General features: G+C 41.8%; 1 protein-coding gene across 1 annotated transcript in view; it reads right to left on the minus strand.

Moving 5' to 3' along the window:
• The window catches only part of FRAS1 (Fraser extracellular matrix complex subunit 1), a 467,475-nt gene that overhangs the window by 46,441 nt on the left and 408,242 nt on the right, over positions 1-12,792 (minus strand). The window contains exons 54-58 of the mRNA XM_060147971.1: positions 12,100-12,268; positions 8,928-9,174; positions 7,334-7,678; positions 5,633-5,793; positions 4,916-5,063 (exon numbers count right to left, since the gene is read on the minus strand). Coding sequence (XP_060003954.1) covers positions 4,916-5,063; positions 5,633-5,793; positions 7,334-7,678; positions 8,928-9,174; positions 12,100-12,268 — 1,070 coding nt within the window. The remainder of the gene's footprint in view (positions 1-4,915; positions 5,064-5,632; positions 5,794-7,333; positions 7,679-8,927; positions 9,175-12,099; positions 12,269-12,792) is intronic.

The raw sequence follows: 12,792 nt of genomic DNA on the forward strand, positions 1-12,792 counted from the left end.
CTTGCTGGTCTGACAGGCATCAAGTTGGAGGTGAGTTAAAAGCTAAGTGGTAATGTTTGGGTTTTGTCATGTATTAATCAACCCCAGATTCCTCTTGAGATGTAAGACTCCTTTCCCTCTATCTAACATGTATTAACCTTTACTCCTATGCCTATCTGCTTAAAAAAAAAAAAAAGGAAAAGAAAAGAAAAGAAAGCAGTGGGTGAACACTCCTCATGATTGCCTTCTGGGAAAAATCCTGCTTTTAAGGAGCCCCCAGTTCAGTGGGAGACAAGCGGAGCCAATGGACAGGCAATGGGTGGGTTTGGAGACATTTATCTGCATGGGGTTATGGCATACAAAGGGCCCAGCCCGGGTCAGGCATTGTGTTAAGGGCTTCCATACACATCATTTCTCATCCTCTTGACAACCCTGCAAGGCACTGCAGTCTCTACAGGAAGTAGAGGTGCCGTTCGTGGGGTGTCATTTCTGCCTGACTGCAGAACCCCTTCGCTTTCCACATGGATGAGGTATATGAATGGGAAATGGAAACCACTCTGTGAAGGCTTATGGGCTCGCAGTGGGTATCATGCACTATTGTCAACACCTCTCTGAGAAAATCAATTTGTAGTTATCTTCTTATTTGTGTAAGTCTTGTGTTTTGAAATAGATTTCAGGACTCTGCTCTATACTACTCAGTAACCCAAGTGCTGGGCACCAGTCTCAGGCATGGAAACTGTCAACCAACGCTGTTCCCCGCTAATCTTCTTAGTAACTGACAAAGTGAGTGCAGACACCAACTGCCTGGAATGCAGTGGCCTCTTTATGGGTGATGGTTAAGTCTGAGATTTAGGAAAAATCCCGGCTCTGGTTCTTTGAGTTAATGAATAGGTGGGACACAGCTACATACATACACAGGGATGCGGTGCGGCAGCGGCTACAAGGCCTTTCTTGCCTTGCTCAGCAGTCTTCAGGGCAACACCAAAGTCTAATTCCAGGTATCAGAGCAGAAGACAAAGGTGAAAACAGAAAATGTTCTGAGATGAGCTACTTAGATGATTTAAGGGCCTGAAATCAGCCCGGTGGAGTAAGATAAAAGGCGCTAAGGTCACTTTGAAAGGCTGGAAGCTGACTCTATAAGGATCTTGAGTGACATTAAGCATTGTTACATAGAGCGGCAGTGGCCAGCTAAAACTGCAAAATGAAAAGTCAGCATGGTAGAGCATAAAACCAGAAGGCTGGACTCGCACAGAATAGACCTGGGCTTTAACTCTCACTCCCTCACATCCTCTCTGTGTGATTTTAAGTTATTTAACCTCAATTTCACAAGTTGGAGAGGATTAGAGGTAAAGTAATTAGAGATCTTTCTACCCTAGAATGTGCACATTGAAGGGACTCAACGAAAGCCATCAGTTACTGGGAAGGATAACCAACAGAGATAATTGGTGAACACTGCAATGGGTTACTGAAATAGATTTGCAGATTCCTTTCTCTGTGATAAATATCTTGAATGAATATATATTGTTGTAGTCTTCCTGAAAGGTGATATTTTATTTAACATATTCATTTTCTAAGTTTGCAACCCTAATGCCCGTCAATAGAATGCAAGGATAATCTAAATGGAATCTTCTATGTTGATCAGAGTGCAATGAAGTTTGTGTGTGTTACTGGAGTCCCACTGGCAAGTGTGTCAAATTACAGGTGCATCAGGAAGAAAAGAAATTAACATGTAATAAAATCTACTACGTGCCAGGTACTATGGTAGGTATTTTCACATATTTTAACTAATTTAATCCTTACAACAATCTTATCGGAGGCTCAGTAACCTTAGCCACTGAGCAAGGAAGTGGTGGGCGGGGATTATATTTCAGGATTTCTGACTTTCCATTCACTTTCCACTTCATCAGAAGGGAATTAACTATCCTTTCATGTAAAAGAATAAGAAGCCTTTCCAAGAATAAAAAGAATAAATGAATTTCCCTTTTTCTTCTTTTTTAACTTCTTTAAGGAAAAAAAAGTCCCACATATTCTCCAACTGCACCAAATAGAACCTAGTGCAAAGAGTATGAACTTGGAGCCAAAAGTCCTAGAATGCACGCTGGTTCCTCCATTTACTAGACTTTGGGTGTATGTTTACTTCCCTGATTCTCAGTCTCCTTATCCACAAAATAGAAATAAGAGTAAAATGACGGGATTATGAGAAAATGAGATAATGTTTAATAGACGACTCTGTAAACTCTGAGGTAACATGCAACATAAAACAGTATAATTGTTATTATCTTGTTCATGGTTAAAAAGTTACCATTTTGTGAATCATAAACCTAAATATAAAACTTAGAACTACGAAACTTCCAGAAGTGAACATAGGAGAAAATCTTTGTAACCTTGGCTTAGGCAAAGATTTCTTACATACAACACCGAAAGCACAATCTGTAACAGAAATATCGATAAATGGGAACACTTAAAAGTAAAGAACGCTTGCTCTTCAAAAGATATTGTTAAGAGAACAAAAACAAGCAACAGATTGGGATAAAATATTTGCAAAAAACCAAATCTTTGTCCAGAATCTACAGCAATGCAGTAATAGAGGAGAAAACCCAACTTAAAAAATAGGGAAAATATTTGAAAAATACTCTGTCAAAAAGATATATGGATGGCAAGTAATCACCTGAAAAGAGAGCAATGTCATTAGTCATTCACTACACACCTACTGGAATAACTAAAAAGCCCCACAAAAACCTGATGTGGTTCTCATACAACGCTGGAGGTAATGCAAAGTAGTTACAACCATTTTGGAAAACAGGCTGGCTCTTTCTAATAATGTTAAACGAACACTTACCCATATGACCCAGCAGCCCCACTCCTAAGTATTGACTCCAGAGAAATGAAAACCTATATTCACACCAGAAACTACTCAGCAATAAAGGGAATGAACACTCATATTTACAATAACATGGAAGACTCTCAAATGCAGTGTTCTAAGTGAAAGAAGCGAGATTCAAGGTGCTATTACATGATTCCATTTCTATGACATTCTGGAAATGGCAAAACTTCAGGGACAGAAAACAGCTCAATAGTTGCCAGAGCTTGGGATGGGGAGAGGTTGACTACAAAGGGACACAAGAGAATTTTGTAGGATGCTGGAACGGTTCAACATCTTGATTGTGGTGGTGGGTGAATTTTAACTTATGTAAGTTAGACCTCAATAAACCTAAGTCTAAAATAACATACTACTTTGGATATATGCAAATATATAACAAAAAACTGGTTAAAATAGTTGCCTTCAGGGAGGGGAGCTGGAGGGTTTGGAGCCAGGGGTAGAAGGAAGACAATTTTCATAGTATACCTTTTTTGCTGTTTGCTCTTTTTACTACATAAATGAATAGGTTATTTAAATACAAAAAATTAAAGCTCGCCCTGCTGGGCTGCCAGTTCCTTCTTTGGTGACTCTGTAGTCACTGAAGAGTTTAATCATGGATTCTCTATTCATCACCGGGGATGCTGACGAGGGTCCTCCTGCTTGAGGTGAAAGTTGAACTTGATCTTCTCCACCCAACTCTAGAATCTGACAATTCCAGATTTCATCAGTTCTTCCCCTGAAGAACTGGGGAAGTCCTATCCTGGTCATCCTCTTGTTGCTTAGGTCAGTTCTTCAGTGGGGACTCATATTTTTGTACAGGTACTTGTGTCTATTCATTCCTGCACATCACCCATAAGACGGCCAGTATTAGTTTCCTCAAACAAAAATCACACCACTCCTCTGCTCAGAAGCATCTGCTGCTCCCCTTTACCTACAAATTCCTGACGTTGGAACATAAGACCTCTTAGAACTTGTCTCCAACCTGTCTTTCCATTTCATTTTCTTCCATTCACCTCCTGCCAGGCTCAAAGCAAAAGTAAGCATCTCACTGTTCTCCAAATATGTGTCTTTCAAAATTTTATACCTTATGTATACTATAGCTCTCCATTTAACAAAGTTTTATTTTATTATCCATTAGATAAACTAACTCCTACCACACCTGAAGACTCTGTTTAAATATCACCTCCTTTGTGAAATCTTCTATGATTCTTGCACGCATAGTTACTGTTCAGTCCCTTCTGCCCCGACACTACTGGATTTATCACACTATTAAGTCATTTATCATAATATATTATTTTTTTTTCTATCTAAGGATCTGATCCCCTAACTAGACCTTGAGCTTCTTGAAGACACAACTCAACCAGGCATACCCGGTTGCACTTCACTTTGCAGATACTATGTTTTTTACAAATTGAAGATTTGTGGCAACCCTGCCTTGAACAAGTCTATCAGGGCCATTTTTCCAACCGCATTTGCTCACTTTGTGTCTCTGTGTTACAGGTTGGTAATTCTCCCAATATATCAAACTTTTTCATTATTATTGTATCTGTTATGGTGATTGTGATCAGTGATCTTTGACGTTACTACTGCAAAAAGATTATGATTTGCTGAAGGCTCAGATGATAATTAGCACTTTTTAGCAACAAAATGTTTTAAATAAGGTATGCACATTGTTTTTTAGACATAATGCTATTGCACACTTAATAGACTACAGTATAATGTAAACTTTTATATACACTGGGAAACTAACAAATTCATCTGACTTGCCTTATTGCAATGTTCACTTTAATGTGGTGGCCTGGAACTGAACCTGGAATATCTCTAAAGTATGCCATACATCGTTTTGTGCCTCGCAGATGCCAGAAACATGAATGACTGTTTCTGTCCCATATTTCTATGTAAAACTGTGCGTGTGCATGTACTCATGTACACACACACACACACACACACACACACACACACACACACACATTTCTTGAATGAAAATGTGAATGAGTTCCAATGTCATATACATGGATGTTAAGGAAAAAATAGAAATCTGGCCTGAACCACCAGCTGGCATCCCCAATCTCTTACCATCCTGGAATGTGTCATTAATTGCAATGACAGCCTGGAAGGGTTTGGTCAGTTCGGCCCCTTGTGCTGAGCTGAGGAAAACCACAAATGTCTCCAGCCCTTCAATCACAGGATATTGAGTGTCATCCAAGATGGTCAAGGTGCAATACTAGAAGAGAAATCAGGATGTTAACTAGACTTACTGTGGTGTTCATTTCACAATATATACAAATATTGAATCATTATGTTGTACACCTGAATCTAATATAACGTTATATGTCAATTATACCTTTAACTTTTAAAAAATTAAATTTTTTTTCTAATTAAAAAAGAGAGGGAAAATCAAAGCAAATCTTAAAGGATGTTCACCAACCAGCACTCATTTGCCTTTGGGAGATTAGGGCAAAGGTGACAATTTGCCTTTCTTCGGTGGTCTTAAAGTAAATTTTTTAAATCCATAAAATGATCATCTCTGTATCACATACCGTAGGTATTTTATTTCTAGATATTTGCATCGATCTAGTGCAGTTTCTATCCTAAATCCATGGTGCTGGATATTAGATGCTGAAAATGTCACTTGGAGAGTTTGTCGAAGATCCCTCTAAGTTTGTTCTTTGTGTTTTTGAAGAATGGGAAGATTACAATATTTCGGTATTTTATGGTCCTCCAGAGAGTTTGGAGAACAGACTAAAGACAACATGATCAGACCCATCTGGCCTTTGACCTCTGTATGCGCACCTGCTCAGTGACACCTGGCCCAAAGTCCACCTTCCTAGAGCTGGGAACGTAGTCAACTCCTGGAGTGGCGGAAGCTGGGTCCGAGGGCCGCGTTGCACACCAGACAGACGTGAGGGTGGAAAGGTCAGTCCCGTGGCGGATAACTGGGATCTTCACTGTGCCTGAATTGAGAGTCATACATTTCAGTGGTCAACCCGGAACCGGAAAATGGGTGCGGTTTTCAGAACGATGTCCTCCCTCACAGCAGCGGCAGCTTCAGCCTGCTAGCTTGCCTAGTCCCCCTTCAGTGACGTTCCTGTGCTCCCTCCGAGGGAGGCTGAGAGGCGTCACCATCCCTCTTTGTACTGACATTAAGATCAAGAGCAGACCTGAAGGAGGGCCTCAGGGAGGTGGTGCTGGAAAGACAGCCCTTAGGGGAAAGTGGTTTTGTGGCTTCAAGGAGGAGACTGTTCACAGGAGAAGAACAATGGACCGAGGAGAGGCGGGTCCACTGAAAAACATCTCAAGTCTATTTAGGGAGAAGAAACTCAGAGACTAGGGCCTCAGGGACGAGCTAGAAAATAACCAGTTAAGGAAAAACCAGCTAGGGGACTCTATGGAGCCTGGAGCTGAATGTTCCTGATTAAATGTTCCTAACTGGGTGATTTTCCTATCTTATCTGAGTGGTGCACACATCATTACTTAAACCATACGTGCTTATTGCTTATCTTAGGAAGAAGCGCATCTTCTGGTCGCTGTGACAACATACTTTGTAGGGTCCTAATGATACATGACTAAATTTCTAGCTGTTTTCACAATCAAGGTCAGAGAAAAGCTACATGACAAGCCCACCAATCATATTTTTCCAGCCAATAAGCTGAGAGGTGACAAGCAGTCATGGCTGGGCATTTGGTGTACGGGAAAGGAAACATGGTATAATAGAAAGGTCTGGGTTCTTATCCAGCTCTTCCATATTAGCTGGTCTTTGATGATTTATTTAATCTCTCTGGGACTCCATTTGCTTTTATATATAAATGAGAATGAATGGAATGCACATGGCATGGTGGCTGGCATTCAGTAAGTGCTCCAAAATATTAGTTTTTACTATCCCTCAGAATTTCACTTTCAAAGAGATGCAAGGTCTTGATCAGGGGGCTCAGATCAGCAGACACTCAGCACATCTGCTGCCTCTTTTGCAGGATGTCTGACAGCAGCACGCAGAAGACTTTGAGATCCTTGTGGAGCCCAAAGAGGGAAGAGGCCTGGGTGGAAGAAATCTGCCCACTGACTGCCTTGGGCTGTTATATGAACGAGAAAGTTCCATTTGTTAAGACACTGAAACTTTGCATTTATTTGTTTTGGCAGCTAGCAGTACACTAAAAAATTTACCTCCAGCCTCAACAGGTCACATTCCCCTCCTTCACAAGCCAAAATGCTTAGCACCACGCCCTCCCTCTGGACCACAGAGGTCAGCCAGTGAACTCTAAGCCAGATTCCTCCCTGCCATCAGTAACCAGAGCAAGACAAGTGGATGGAACTCCCTATTCTTCACTACCTTCCATTCTTGGTCTTGATGCCTAGTAGTACCTGCCTCAGACTGACAACGGTGTCACTGAGGAATGGCATTCTCATGTCCTAAGGGCATTCTCAAAACTAAGAGGAAATTGTTCAAGGAAGGGATCAGGGGATGGATGAGGGAACCCCAGAGACGCTCTCCATTACCTGCATCCTCGCTGACAGTAAAAGCCGTGTTGCCCAGGGACACAGTAGAGGCATCATTGGGACCAGTAATGAGCACCTTGGCCGACGCCACACTTCCGATGCGGGCGTTACCGGAAGCATCTGCCAGGGCAATCTCAAACTCTTCTTCCTCTTCATACTCGCTGTCATCAATGAGCATGACATCGCAGGTGGACGTGGTGACACCACGCCCGAATATCACACGACTCTCAGCAGACATCCCTCTAGATTTAAAATCAGAGCCCGATTCTAGAGCATACAGGCTACTTCCCATAGCTGACTTAGGGACCGTGTAGCAAATTGCAGATACAATGCTGCTTGAATCCCCTGAAATACAAATGGCAAGAAAACCAAAGCATTTGAATGAGCACTTCTCAGATTTTGAAATCTCTGGTAATTTGACAGGCTTGATCCTCTCTGACATATTCCATACTCTGTTCAAACTCTGACATGAAACCTTCCTGCTTTGCAGTTTCTTAAGCCTGTGGTATAAACCACTTGAGGATCTAATATACCCCAGATACTTCACCCAACAACTTGAAATGGATTTCCTATTCTGTGAATTTTGCGCTCTGTTAATTCACAAGACTCATTGCCCACCATCTAAGACCACAGCGGGTGGAGAGATAAGAGACATATTTGATACTTTAAGCAGCAAAGTAACTGTATCCTGAAGGTAGTGCTATGTGCACAGTTCACAGCCTTTCTGAATAAACTTCTGCACTTTAATTCCCAGGGAGAAATAAGCTTGTTTAAAAAGAGGAAGACAAAACAAAATAAACCCCAGCTCCCTGAACAAATGACTTTACTTATTAGTGTTGCCACTTCCCTGGGTGACAGCCTGTTTGGGCTTGGCTGGCTGGCCCAGAGCAATCAACGGGGCTTGCTTGTAATCCGAGGGGCATTGCCAAGGGTTGGTGCTCTCTGCAGTGTCTGTCACACTAACATGCAGTCAGCAGATGCAACAAAATACCCGACGTCATCACTTACAGTCATGTTGTGGCTTTGAGTGGGGATTTAATTTCCATGTGTTTTATAGAGTCTCAATATTGCACAATCATAAATCCATCCAAATCTTTGTTTTGATTTTCCACCCCTGCAGAATTGCCCTTTATTTCTCACACACGGTTTATTTCTCATCTGAGCTCTACGTGGGACACTCACGTAGGAAAACCTTTAGACACATTTTCTGTCTTCCAAGAACTAAGAGAGGAAGCCAATTCTTACAAATTGTAACTACCCTCCTTGACCAAGGCTACTAAATATTTATGGATTGGGTGATTGATTAAAAATCCCAGGCTCATGAGTCATTTGCAGAGCCAAATATAACTAGTCTTTTGGTCCCATTTAAGAATAAATGGGAGCACTAACAACCTGAACTGAGATGAGAAGCCTTCTGATAGTACTCACTGTAGGTAGGATAGTTATTAGGATTTCTGGAGATTTAAATGAGTTAATACACATGAAATACTTCCGTGTATGAGTTAATATGGAACCTGAGCACGTGGCACAGAAAAGAGACTCAATAAATGTTAGCTATTATTATAGCTCCTTGTCACCTTTGGCACCAACAGACCTTTTCTTTCAATAGGTGCAAATAGAAAGCCAGCGCTCTCGTTGACCCGGTAGGTCTTCTTATCAAACTCTAATGTGGGCTCGTCCTCAGTGTCATTGATAATGACCTTCGCCTGGGTGAACTCCCCCAGTAGGGCATATGCTGGCATGCTGAGCTCCACAGTGAAACTCTCGACGTTCTCAAACACGTCGTCATCGTTGATGACGATGGTGCAGGACTTGGTGTCCTCTCGCTCATCAAATTGCACCTGTCACAAAGGAAACAACGAGGAGTTAAGCTGTGCCTCAGATTTCCCTGCTCCACACTCCCCAAGAGCATACGGGAAGAGAGGACCCAAGTCCAGTGGGCAAAGCACTGAATGAAACAGCTGGTTCTTCTAGCCCCTACTTCCTGCTGTATCACCTCTTCCCATTCTTCCTCCATACGCTGGGGCTGATTTACTGTATAGGGACGTGGAGGGCAAAGCTGTCTCCCACCACGTGGTGACTGTAGAAAAACATATAGATAACTCTTTGTATTCTGTTTTATTAACTCACTTGGGATAGCACGAGTCATTTGATTACTCAGTTCCCCTTCTATTTGTGGCAAGTTTAACTGGAAAGATCTTTGAACCTGTAGTGTGCAGTTCTGGCCTCAAGTCCTGGCTCTGTTACTTCCAAGCTAGGTTAGGCTATGAAACTTTACAAACATCAGATTCCTCATCGGTTAAATAACAATAATATACCTATTTTACATACTTACTGGCGGGACTAGATGAGACAACGTATAATGAAGGCACTCAGTATACTTTAAAGCATGGAACAAATACAAGGTATTATTTATTATCATCACCATATTACTTGTATAGTCAAAATTGACGTAGAATCTCAGTGTACTGAATAACGGAGTTTGAATTCAGAGAAAGTTACATTGTGAACAAGCCAGACTGAATTTTAACTTTACCATTAAATCTTTTGCCATTAAGATGTGCTAGACCCATAATGTGAATTAATTTAGCCTGGTATAAAATAGAGAAATTAATTTATATGCATACAATTGTGAACTTATATGGATTTATTCTGGTTTTACTTTGTCTTCAAAAAAAGATGAGGATAAAATCTTCAAATGGAACCAGAGCTATGGATCAGTCTGAAACTGAGTGGACAGGCAATGGACCTGGACTGCAGTTTGTGTAACTGAGATAGCTAAAATGTGTAAAAATTAGTCCTAAACCTCTAGGGCCACACAAACCTGAAAAACATGGAATTTTCATCAACAGAAAATTACTATTGCACATGTAATCAACTAATCAAATTAAGTTTTATTACGCTCCACATTTTAAAATGCTCCCAACTAAATGAAACACTCATAGGTCTCTGTTTAGGTCTAGAACACACTGCCTTTTGTCTCTCCCTAAAAACCACAAGTATGTGCTCTTTTTTATTATTTTGCTAAAAGACTCCTTAGCTTATCTGATCTATTCCAATTCCTCATTTAAATTTGACATAAATTAGAAGTTTGGGATTAAAGTATACACACTACTATATATAAAATAGATAACCAACAAGGACCTACTGTATAGCACAGGGAACTATACTCAATATCTTGTTATATATATATATATCTTATAACTCTACTCAATACTCAATCTGAAAAAGAATATATATATGTGTGTATATATATATATATATATCACTTTGCTGTACACCTGAAACTAACACAACATTGTAAATCAACTACATTTCAATAAAAGTTTAAAAAAATACTTTTTTTTTTTTTTTTTGCGGTACATGGGCCTCTCACTGCTCCGGCCTCTCCTGCTGCAGAGCACAGGCTCCGGATGCGCAGGCTCAGCGGCCATGGCTCACGGGCTCAGCCGCTCCGCGGCATGTGGGATCCTCCCGGACCGGGGCACGAACCCGTGTCCCCTGCATCGGCAGGGAGACTCTCAACCATGGCGCCACCAGGGAAGCCCAAAAAAATACATTTGACATGAGGCTTTAGCTTAGTCCAGCTGAAATGCCTCAAAGAGAGAGCCCACTCCTCTTTACAGAGATTTATTATGCCATAAGAATAATGAAACTACTTTGAAAAAACATTTAATAAATACCTAATAAGTACCAGGTATTGTGCAATAGTTAAATCGGACACATACAGGGCATCTTGCCCTAAAGGAGTTTACTATTTATACAGTAGGTCCTTTCCCTTTTGCTTTCACTCTCTCTTTTTTCTCTTTCATTCACATCCTGGTGCTAATTACCACTGCTGTAACATAGAGATGTGCAAACGTGTGTGTGTGTGTGTGTGTGTGTGTGTGTGTGTGTGTGTGTGTGTGTGTGTCTACCCCAGAACTCCTCTCTGCACTCTCCTACCAACCCATAAAGCTGTCAACTTATTGTCTCTAAGGCAACTCACACTCAACATGTCCAAAGCAGAGCCAGGACCACACCCTCACCAGACCTATTCCACCTTGGTGTCCCCCCCAGCCAGGGACATCATCATTCATCTCTCCCTTCTGTCTCACTATCTAATCCACTGCTGAATCTTGTCAATTCTTACTGGTCTGTTGAATCCACCCACTTGTCTCCACCTTCACTTTATTTATTTATTTTTTTACTGAAGGCTAGTTGATTTACAACGTTGTGTTAGTTGCAGGTGTACAGCAAAGTGATTCAGTTATACGTACATATATATCTATTTTTTCAGATTCTTTTCCCTTATAGGTTATTACAAAATATTGATTATAGTTCCTTGTGCTATACAGTAGGTCCTTGCTGATTATCTAATTTATATATAATGTGTATAGGCTCCCATCATCTCTCATGGATCCTGTTCCAAGAACTCCCCAACTAGTCTCCCTACCCTTCAGGTAAAGGGCGGTAGAGAGGAAGGGTTAGGATACCAAAGGCTGAGTGTACAACATGGTGCCTTGGAGACTTTTCTTGGTCGTGAAGCAAAATGTAAAGACTGAGAAGCTGGACAGCAGTTAAAACTGCAGTGGAGATTAGACAGACTGTGAAGAAGAAAGCACTGTGGGAAGGCAACATAGAACAGTGACTTGAGGAAGGGTGCTGATGGGCAGAGAGCTGGTGTAAAGAAGTGGGGACGTGCCACAGTTGCCGACAGCCACGTCTCAGCCCTGGCTGCAGCCCACTGGCAATTCAGGAGTCAGAGGCCCCCCACACCCACCTACCTGGCCGGCATACTCCATGTAGTCCTGCTGTCCAGGCTGGGAGCTGACCCTGGAGCTGGAGCTGGCGGTGCCTTGCTCTGTGTGACACAGGACAATGGCGTACTGGTTTAGGTTCCCAGTCCTCTGCACTGTGATGCTGACTGACCCCGCTTTCTCACTGACATTGTAGCTGGAAGCACACAAAAAGGCAATCTCTGAAATTCTGAAAGGGCTGTGAAGGATCTACATGCTTAATGCCTGTCTCTTCTGGTTGGTTACTGGTGTCAGACAGTTCCGAGAAGAGGCAGTTTGTTTCCTTTAAGAAGGCAGGTTGTAAGTTGAGGGAATGCGTTCACCTGGGACAGTCACAGAATCAGGCGACCAAGGAAGCTGTGGATGCAGAATGATATCTGCCCCGTTTTCAGAGAGAGTTGAAAGATGGTCAGCACATAAGAGCTATGCACTCCATATTTCAGAACACAAAGAAATAATTTCTCCCAAGTGTGGTAGAGTGATTAGAATAGGTCAGTGAGTTCCTGCGGAAGAAAGCTGCTTGGAAGCCAATTAATGACTTGGTTCAGGTGGGGAGTGACTGGGCCAGATCTCCAGGAAGTGTTTAAAGCAGCCAGGGCAGTGCCAGAGGTAAGAAAATGAGAACTGGGCCAAGGTGAGAAAAGTGTCTAGGCAAATGGAGCTTTATGACAATGGGGGAGT

This window comes from Lagenorhynchus albirostris, chromosome 4 (assembly GCF_949774975.1).
Source record: "Lagenorhynchus albirostris chromosome 4, mLagAlb1.1, whole genome shotgun sequence".
Classification (NCBI taxonomy): domain Eukaryota; kingdom Metazoa; phylum Chordata; class Mammalia; order Artiodactyla; family Delphinidae; genus Lagenorhynchus; species Lagenorhynchus albirostris.